This window comes from Harmonia axyridis, chromosome 3 (assembly GCF_914767665.1).
Source record: "Harmonia axyridis chromosome 3, icHarAxyr1.1, whole genome shotgun sequence".
In the NCBI taxonomy this organism is placed as follows: Eukaryota; Metazoa; Arthropoda; class Insecta; order Coleoptera; family Coccinellidae; genus Harmonia; species Harmonia axyridis.
The window spans coordinates 31,377,663-31,388,580 of record NC_059503.1 but is presented as its reverse complement, the minus strand read 5'-3'; the positions used below and the strand labels follow the sequence as shown (position 1 = coordinate 31,388,580).

Below are 10,918 nucleotides of genomic sequence, written 5' to 3'. Positions count from 1 at the left end.
ATACTAATCCTCTTGAAAGACTTATTCTTCCTAGACTGAAGTCATCGAAAAAACTCTCACATATTCTGCACGTATTAATGAACAAAGAGATAATTCCAACATTCTTTTCGAATGACCAGATAATAAAATAATAATATGAAACAATTTACCAAATCAATAAAATATATTCATAGCGAAAGCTCATTTGCAGACAGAGAGTGTAAGGATTAATATTCGCAATAATTTCCAATTCATCGTCATATAACTTTCTAATATCATCACCTAGTGGGGTAGTACTCGCTATGAAACATTTTGAAAATTTGTATCTAATATCGAGCGCGCTTGGTACCAATTACAAATAACCCCTTGATGCACACCGATCATGGCTTCAAACACTCCGAGATCGGGAGAAGGATTTCCTCAATAACTTAGTGGAAAGCAAGCGAAAATATCCAAGTACCTAGTCATTTATGCATGTGGTGGTCGTACTTTGTATTGACAGTGATTTTTCTAAATTTCCGAATTTTCGTAAAATAGAAAAATTGCACCGGTTAATTTTTCTGATTTTTTTATATGTTGTGGAATATGACCTCCTGAACAAGAAAGCCTATGGGTTCAAATCAACCTGACTAGTTTTCGAGATACAGGGCGTCAAAGTTGGAAAATGGCATTTATTTAAAGTAAGATTACTTGTAGAGAAACATCTCTGATGAAACACACTTGCGCGACAATTAGCTATTATGCTTACCCATAAGATAATAATTTTAGATTGGTTTTTAATGAAAATTCATGTAAGATACGGATAACATTATTCAAAACGAAAGTCGTTTAGTTCATAATTCACCCTACAATTAAAAAATTCGTCCGTGGAATTTTCATTACTCTTAGTTCGAGCATAGTATAATATCGAGCATAGTATAATATTCCAGTGAACTATTGAAATGACTTTGCTATTACCAGTTTTTGAGATGCAAAGGAGTACAAATACGTTACGAAAATTTGTTTTTAAGCAAACCGCAATTATTTTTCCTATTTCTACCTATTCTAGAGACCGGCCGGTAACATTTTTTTGAAACACCCTGTATATAACAAAAAGAAATTAGGTTTTTCTAATGAGAAAACGCGAATTGATCCAATATATTCAACTTTCTATTTCAACAGTTCAAAATAAAATATTTTCGTACAACGGAGAACAAATTCTTATTTAAATTATTTTATTGTCTAATCTACTCTTTCAATTATTTGAAATTTGTTATGAAATAAAAGTATAAATTTTAAATGTTTTTTATATTCAAAAATAATATGGAATACCAGATGATCTTATAATATGTAGATCGAGGGAAAAGAAATAGGAATCAACTGAAATATAAGAGTGGAACTCATAATCTAACCGGAGGGACAACATTGGTTTTACATGTTGAACTAATCATTACTATTTTAACATTGGTTGAATTTCAAACTTCCGTTTTCTCTCCTTTGTGGCCAAGTGACTGGGATTTCAACCCAACTTTCTGCAATGTTGGAGTCAATGCTCTGCATTGCATGATCGCCCAAGGGCGCACTTATGATATAAAACATCGAAAATCCATCAAATGAAACAGTTTTATTCATGGGCATGACGAATATAAAACACATTTACATCACTTAGAAGTTATAAATATTATAATCATATAAATTATGTCAATTATTCCATCAACTAAAAGGCAAAGCATGGCCTTTATTTGTAGCAGCAATGTTATTAATCCAATTTTTCCTTCAAGTGTATGGAATTCATGTGCTCAGTTAGGTACTTTTCACTATTTGCAGTATAATCACACATCTCACACTTATATGTTTCCACTTTTGAATGAACGGAATCTATATGCCTTTTCAAATTAAAATGTAAATTTGTAGCAAAATTGCAAAATTGACACTTATGTTGGCGCATATTCAGATGAACGGATTTTGCATGCTTTTTAATATCTGTTGTCCAATTTGAACGATAATCACAAAAGTCGCAATTATGTTGTTTTTTATTTAAATGAACTGAATTTATATGGTTCTTTAGATTATTTTTTTGAGTTGTTTCATACTCACATAAGTGGCACTTATGAGATTTCACCTTAAAATGAACAGCATCTATATGACTTTTAAGGTTATGTTTCCATACTGCTGCATAATCGCATAGCTGACATTTATATTTTCTTAATTGTAAATGAACAGAGTTTACATGCATTTCAACATACTTCTTTCGGTTTGATTCGTAATCACAGAAGTGACACTGATATGCCTTTTCTTTAATGTGTACAGAATTTATATGATTTTTCAGATTATGACCTGCATATGTAGCAAAATCACATATGTGACACTTAAATAACTTCTCATTAGAGTGAACAGAAGCTATATGTTTTTGAATATTATATTTCTGATTTGCACTATAATCACAAAGATGACATTTATGAGGTCTTAACTGCAAATGAACAGAATTTATATGCTTTTTGAGAGAATCTTTACGAACTGAAACGAACTCACATAAGTGGCACTTATATTGTTTCTTGTTTATGTTATCAACATCTACATGATTTTTTTCTATTTGTGAATCAAAATGGACCTCGTATTTTTCTGCTTTAATTTCGTCTTTCAAATCATACTTTTCTATATCTGTTGCAATGATTTGTTTTGAAGAATAGAAATTGTTAATTTCATCACAAGTGTCTAACGTTTCAGAAGTGGAAGAAGTTGACTTTATCTCAGCTTGATTAGAAATGGTACTAGAACATGTGTTGTTAACATCATATTCAGTTTTGAATGTTTTCCTCTTGATAATTTCCATTATGTCCATTTCTTCACTTTTTAGGTTTTTATACTTTATTTCATCATCAGAATGCTGAAGACTGAAACAGATCAATAAGTTTATTCAACCAGAGAATAATAACTACCAACACTTCAGCTGGAATTATTAATTGAACCATTCATATATTTCTTTGCCAGCATGAAGACTCAGATTGCCCATTATGTGTAATTTACTGTTATATCTATCTCTCTATTTGCTATTTTTTTTTGCTCTATTCGTTTCTTAGAAATATTGTTATCAAATACATTCCCTGGGATATAAAATTCTAGTTTAGGGGTTTTCCAGACAGTGAAGACGTTCAACATAATAACGATTTATATCTATCATATAAGACATAATAACGAATTATATATTTATCCTATATATTACAGCTCTATTATGGGATGGGACAGACTGCTTAGCATAGTTTAGGGGTCCTACTTTTGTATTTATTTATGCTACTTAGTCTTCGGTAATATTATATGTATATTATACATATAATATTATTATTATATACGACTGCTACGTTAGTATTCATCTATGATAGAACCTTTGAAAAATACGTTTCACTAGTGAAATATCTTTACCTTTGAATGAGAATAATGAATCTTTTTTAGTTTCTTTAGTTTTTTTGTCGACAGGACATGGATAATGTGAAATGTTACTGTCAGCTGATTAATGGCGGCTGTGGTGCAAACAAACATTACGTATTTGGATTTGTTTTTTGAATAACTTTCTTAATTTGTTACCTTCCTATGAACTTGAATATTGTTTATTAATTTTTTGAGAATAATTTCTAGGAAATATAGGTAAAGTTCTAACTTGATAGATCAAACGCTCTGATGGAAATTTATGCTATTTTAGTTATGATTCTATGACATTTATCTGACAGATCATTTGGCGCCTACTACTACTACTACAGATCAAAACAATCCAGATTCCAGGATAAATTTAATTGTTAGCAGCAAAATCAAATTATTTGACCCCGATTTTTATATAAGCTAGCTAACACAATTTAACAGAAGTCAAATTAAATGGACGCTCATAAATCATATTCCGAAGATCCCAGATTACCATGTCATTATGGGCGAAAATGTTATCAAAAAAATCCCAATCACCATATAAAATATAAACACCCTCCAGATCCTAAAAGGAAGGTAAATCTACTCTTCGAAGAAACAAGAAGGTTGAATTCTGAACTTCTCTCATTTTCAGAATCAGTATAGAAATAATAATGATGATGTTAAGAGAAGAAAGATGGATTTGACTACTATTGATAATAAAAAAATCAATGAAACTGAATTAGAGCATGAATTGAATAATATTCCAATTGAAGCTGAACCTTCAGATGTTTCTACTCAATTGAAAGTTTTCAGCAATGATGTATCTGATAGTGATTCCGAAACTGAATCAACTAACCCTAATCCAATAAACATACATTCAGATCAAAAGAGCCCAACAAACAGTTCACTTGAAAATGGAAATTATTTTAGGACCAAATCAAAAGAAGATACAACTTGCAATCATATAAATGGGCATAATACCGAGTTTAGCAAAGTTTATATCAAATCTAAATTTTTATTTGAAATGCCTGAAGATTTTTATAAATTTTTTGAACTTTGTGAGCGCCTGAATGCAGATAACCCTAGTGATGCCTTGATAAGCATTGGCTTGAAGCTTGTGGGGCCTTTTGATGTTCTCAATGGAAAATTTTGTGGAGTGGATAAAAATAGTGATGATTATTTAATACACTGGAGGTATTACTATGACCCTCCCAATCTTCAAACCATTTTGAAAGGGGATGATAAAACAGGGTATCATATTGGTTATTTCAGAGATAATCCAGATGATAAACCTGTTTTTCTAGTGGAAAATTATGGAATGAAAGATGGTATATTGACACCTATAGGAGAAAATATATTTGGGGCGATAAGGTGAGTTATGTTTAAATGGCTGATCAGTTCTAAAAAATATATTAATTCAATATATCTTGGCAAAAAGTTACAATTATCTTAGATTCTTCTCAAAAGAAAAAGTATCTCGATAAGATATCATAGATACATTGAAGAATCTTAGATACTGCAAGCACAGTTCCTTTAGACTATCTAAGACTCGTTAAAAACAACTAAAAGTAATTACTAATATATAAATAGACTAAAAAAATATCTTATCAAGTCTAAAAAAAAGTAACTCAAGATATCTATTTAGTTCTACAGTGACTGTAACCAAAGTAACTTCAGAAAATAAGTGCTTTCCAGTCAGGTGCGTGTCACCCAGGGCTCGTTGCACTAGAGCCTCACGCCCTCGCCATGACTGAAATGCGCCAAAACCAAAAAAAAAGTCAAATTGAACTCAAACAAACCAGTGTTCTACAGCTGTCTTGTACTTTATGCGAAGTAACGGTCTACTTTCTCTCTCACACCTGTCAGGGCTCGACGCCCCGCAAATGCGGGGGGTGCGTCAGGTGAAATGAGAAGGTAACGCGAGGGCTCAATGCTCTGTTTACTGGAACAGTGAAAATGCGCACCGATCTGTACAGAGGAGCTCCGAAGGGTGGCTTGGAAATATATAGATGCTCGTCTAAAGTACCTACATTTTTTTCTCTTAAGTATTTGAGTTTCTTCTGGTTCATTATTTTCTATAATAAATCAAGAAAACAAATTCAAAAAAATAATTTCTCATAAAATTAATAGCACAGTCATGAAATTGAAATCATATACTTATTGCTACGATGATACTGAATGTTTAACTGCAATGTCCTAGCACTTATAGTTAAAGAATTTTTTTAATAACTATGGAATCTCCCGTTGTATTTTATGTAGTTAACTTTCATTAAAATTGAGATTTTCAGAATGTGCGTTAATTTTTTAGCGCAGTGTAAATATGCAAAATTGAAAAGTGGTTCATATTGATTATTGAATATGATAGGTCTCTTGTTCATATTGAAAAAGTCAACCATATGACCTTTCCTGGTTGAATTTTTCTGATAGTTTATATTATTGTACAATTATTCGTATTTTGGTCTAGTTACGGCTTTGCTGTAGATTTATTCATGATTATATTTTCATTCTGTTTCATTCAATAAAAAATCATTGCAGCTCTTATATAGAAGATAGAAAAAAAACCTGTGATCCATTCAGTAAAATGAAATTTAATAAAATTCAAAACATAATCAAGGAAGAAGCAGATAAATTAAGTTTTGATTTATCAAGAAAAACAAAAAAAATGACTAAAAGAAATGATAAAGTGCTTTCTAGAACTTTCAACAAAGTTGGACTTGTGGTGCCTTATGAAAGGAAGTAAGTGTTTAGTATTATATTGACTTTCAATGTATTTTCATCTTTATTTGATTAATATGGATATTTTTCAGAACACAATTAGGATACAGGAAACTGGCAATGTCTGACAAAGAACTAGGAGAACTTTTGACTAAAATAGACAAGGCTAAACCAGAGGAGAAATCCAAATTCCTTGCAGAGCTCCAGTCTGAAATCTTGACATGGACTGACATTGCCTGCGATGAATGTGATTTTGGAACTGGAATCGAGCTTGGATGGGATATTCTTTGTCATGGTGTTGACTTGAGTCATACAACTTCAAGACTGTTGGCTTCTAACTTTCGACAGCTCAAGTGGGAAGCATTCGCTAAGATCTCGGAAGCCCACATGGCCAACAGAAAAAAGAGCTGCAGACTCAGCATAATATGAGCTAATTAATAACAAAAAAAAATATTGATTTATTGTCAAGATATATATATTTATGCTTGGATCAATTTGTTTAATTTGAAGTCATTGCTTTATTGGTAATTGGTTGAAAATTATGGTCCTTCGAAACCAAAGAGTGAAACCACTGATTCTTGTAAATTTATTTATTGTGCTAACAGAATCAGCAGTTTCACTCCCTTGTAAATTGTGTGTTCAAGGTTGACTTATTATGGAACACCCTATTCTGAATTTGCGCAATAGATGCAAAATCATATGAAGTGAAATACACAAGGTAAAAATAATATACTGATCATCTCAGAACATCCATTTCCATCGCTTCTAGTCGTCTTTTATTTTCTTCTGTTTAGCTCCATACAGTAAATTACTTTTTATCATTGTGTTATAGATAGTACAACATTCAGACATCCTATTATTTTTATTGTTTGATTTATTCTATTTCCAATTTCTCTGTTATTGCTACCACTTGTGTCAAAAATTACTCCCAGGTATGAATATGTGAATATATGAATGGATCTCTGGATTCAGATAAAACATAAAAAAATAAGATGACAAGTTCCCATCATTTTTTTCCTAGCGGCCCTCCCTACGGAGATACGGCCTCCTAAATCCATTTTAGTGGAATAAATTTCAAACTACTTAATATAATTTAAAGTCATTCCATGTGTAGCATCTGCCGCGATCGGTCGTCTATCACAGCGTTTATCGGAAAATTAATTCAAAGTATTTTATTTTCGCACTAAATCAATATAAAACCCGTCATGAATTCTTCAAGTGATGGTGAATACTCTGAAATGGAGATTGATGATAATGGGGAATGGAGATCAGTTCATCACAAAAGGAAAAGAGAAAAAAATCCTAACTCGCCAACACAACAACAATCTAAAAAACTCGCATTTCCATCTGTGGGAAAGGATGAATCAACACAAGTCGCTTATCAGGATAATACAACTGGGAATTCCAATGATGTCACACGTGTGCGCCCGCAATCAACTCAAAACATAAACATTGCCAGAGTAAACAAAATCACAGGTAGTGATAAAGAAGAATATGGCCCATTTAAGGGATTTCCATCCAATAAAAATGCAACTCAAAATACTAAAGAGACCAGAACAAGTGCCAAACATTACAATTCATCAAAATATAAACTTGAATGAACAACATAAGAATAATAACTCACTTACTTCTGAAACAATGAAAGACATAATTAACAAAAAATACAATTCACTCTACTATATAAATACAGACACCAATATCAATACCAGAATCCAAATGGCGGATATATGGGAAAAGGAAAGACCGCAAAATAAGGATACAATTCTGAAAACGAAAAAAGGATTTTTACTCAAAACAGATACCCCAAAAGCAATTATTGAAGAAACGCTCAAGAAAATGAAAAACAGTAAGAAAATTAACGAATATTCCACCGCTACACCCTACATCCAAAGGAACAAGGAAAGATCCCTTCCACTTCCAAATTACTCCTGTGTAATTGCGAGAGTTGAAAAAGAAATCAATGATGAAGAATTAAACAACCACTTGAAAAAAGCAAACTACGAGTTCAGATATTGCAAGCGAATCATTTCCAAGCAAACTAACACACCAACATCCTTAATACGAATTATCACCGGAAACATTAACACTTACGAGAAAATTCTATCTGAGGGTGTTTTCTACAAAAGCAGACATTATCCAGCATACCCAAGCAATGCTCCAGATCCAGCACCGCTCCCTTGCAGCAAATGCTTGCAGTACACACACTGCACCAAAGATTGCACCGAACCCACCAAATGTTTGAAATGCAATGAGGAACATTCTACAAATAAGTGCAAATCAAATCTCCCCCCAAAATGCAACGGCTGTGGCTCAACAGATCATCAAGCCTGGTCTTTCAAGTGCCCTAAGCGCCCCACTCAACCCATTGAAGGCATTCCCAATCTACCAGTAAAAACACTAAACAAAAGAAGCAACCAAATCGACCCAAAAATCTGTAAAAAGTCAAGAATTCACGCTCCAGTTACCATTCACGATACAATTGTCAACACTTATATTTCAAAATTGAACAACCCTAAAAACTCGAATAGAGAAAATCTAATTGAAAAATTGAAGAAAAAATTCATCTCTGAGTATAATGTTGACACAGCCCTCACCTTCGTTGGAAACAACTGGGTCTACATACTTATGTTTGATTTAGACCTCGACGAGCCTAATTCCCCGACTGAGACAGTCCATCAAAATATGAGCCGGAACGTTCGATTGTGAAGTGGATTTCATCTATTGCAATGTAAATAGCTACCTACCCAAAAAATACCTCATCAATAATACTATTGAAAAATACAACATCAAGTCGGCACTGTTTGTTGAAACTAAAACTAAACCTCAACATGAAATAAGTTACAGGAACTGGGACATTATAAAACATGATGGCAATATAACTAATCTAAATACCAGAGGTGGTAGCCTGGCAATGTCGCATTCTTCTCTCAATATGAAAAAGTGCAATGGTCCCCTTATCAGAAATCCTTTGAACGAAGTGCTACATATAATTTTTCCACTGAAAAACGAGGAATTACATGTCTTCTTACTGTATGTTCATCCCAATGGCGAAATAGAGGAAACTATTCTCAATATGGCAGTTAGATACCAATACTGCATCATAATCGGCGACCTCAATTTAAACACCGCAGCGAAACACAAAAAGCTCAAGGATTTCCTGAAAAATTCTAACTGCATAATGGCGAAAACTCCTCCAACCTTCCTGATGCCTAATAACAACGACAGCACGCCAGACCGTATTATATATTCAAACTCTCTTGATAATTGCCTGAAGACAATCGACGTCATTCCAGACCTGGGGGCAGACCATCAAGCTATTATATTTAAACTTCAGGTAACACTGAACAATTCAATAAATGACGATCTCCACTACAATTTCCATAAGTCCAACATAAAAAAGATAAACACATGTATGGAAAAATTTATCGAAGATGTCAGTGACCAGCCACTTGGCAGGAATGTGATTTCTGATTTTCTAAAAACCTTGGAAATCAGCACATTGGATAACACTCCGAAAAGGCCTATCATCTACCATGCACATGAACTCCCGCCCTTCATCATTCGATTGATTAAAATTAGAAGAAGAATGTACCGTGAATACAAGTGTAATCCACAACCAGAATTCAAAACACACATAAACAGATACAATAAGAACATTCACAGGCTTATCCAAGATTATAAACAAAACAAATGGCTGGCTGCATGCGAAGAAATTAATAACTGTCAAGGAAAACGTTTTTTTCAAGAAATAAAAAAACTATCTGGATACAAAAAAGCTCCTCGTATTAAAACTATTGAGGAAAATGGAATAACACTTATAACACCGATGCTCAACAAGCAGAGTTGTTCGGAGAACATTTTTCAAAATTTTATAATGGTACGCCACAGGACAACTTTGATAGATGCACTGACTCCATGGTAAACGACTGGAATGAAAAATTTTTCAGGAAAAATTCCGAAGAAACAAGCAATAACATGGTCAACCAAGAAGAATACTTTAACATCCTTCACAGTCAAAAAAATACAGCTCCAGGTCCTGACTCTATATCATGGAGGGTGGTGAAAAATTTAAGTCTTGAAGTCCACCTTTTCATAATATCTATCTTTCAGTTTTGTCTAAACAAACAATACTTCCCACCAGAATGGAAAATAGGAGATATTATAGTCATTCACAAATCCAATAGTAACCCCAAGAAAATAAACAACTACAGGCCAATAACGCTACTGCCAACAATCGGAAAATTATTTGAAAAAACCGTGAAATTCAAACTATCTGAAGCAATTGCAGGGCGCATTCCTATTCACCAGTTTGGTTTCAGAGAGCACTGCTCTACCCTCCATCCACTTACAATTTTGTCATCAAATGTACAAACTGCCAAACTGAACAACCTGAAATCCGCTGCTTTGTTTTTAGATATCCAAAAGGCGTTTGACAGTGTATGGTACAAGGGGTTACTCTACAAGCTGTACAAACTCGATGTACCCACATATATGATTGAAATCATAAAGGAATTCCTCACTGCCAGAAAGTTAAGGGTAAAAATAGGGAACAACAAATCTCAAACGTTCACCATCGAAAAAGGTCTTCCTCAGGGTTCACCACTGTCACCTCTTCTGTATAAAATCTACTGCCATGATATGCCCGCTTCAATCGTTGACTTCCACCAATACGTTCTCCAGTTCGCTGACGATACAGCCTTAGTTGCCCACAAACGAACCCTACCACAAGTTATTAATGCTCTACAAGAATTAATAGAGGCTACAATTGAATGGCTGAAGAAATGGAAACTACAATTGAACCCCCTTAAGACTGAGTTAATAATATTCAATCATAAAATTACGAGTTATT

General features: G+C 33.4%; 2 protein-coding genes across 3 annotated transcripts; one reads left to right on the top strand and one right to left on the bottom strand.

Annotated features, from left to right (window-relative positions):
• Window positions 1-1,563: 1,563 nt before the first annotated feature.
• On the bottom strand, window positions 1,564-3,486 carry LOC123675230 (zinc finger Y-chromosomal protein-like). Of its 2 annotated transcripts, none has more exons than XM_045610567.1 (2): window positions 3,379-3,486; window positions 1,564-2,852 (listed from the first exon to the last, which is right to left on the bottom strand). In XM_045610567.1, exon 2 carries the CDS (start codon window positions 2,798-2,800, stop codon window positions 1,718-1,720), a length of 1,083 nt encoding a protein of 360 aa, XP_045466523.1. In that variant the 5' UTR covers window positions 2,801-2,852; window positions 3,379-3,486; the 3' UTR covers window positions 1,564-1,717. The 2 variants fall into 2 exon arrangements, with proteins under 2 accessions (XP_045466523.1, XP_045466524.1); XM_045610568.1 differs by having other exon boundaries at window positions 1,564-3,062; window positions 3,379-3,440.
• A 280-nt stretch (window positions 3,487-3,766) lies between these two features.
• On the top strand, window positions 3,767-6,559 carry LOC123675229 (histone PARylation factor 1). The gene is made up of 4 exons (XM_045610566.1): window positions 3,767-3,948; window positions 4,007-4,725; window positions 5,890-6,090; window positions 6,162-6,559. The coding sequence occupies exons 1-4, from the start codon at window positions 3,826-3,828 to the stop codon at window positions 6,496-6,498; spliced, it is 1,380 nt and encodes a 459-aa protein (XP_045466522.1). The 5' UTR covers window positions 3,767-3,825; the 3' UTR covers window positions 6,499-6,559.
• The last annotated feature ends 4,359 nt before the right edge of the window (window positions 6,560-10,918 follow it).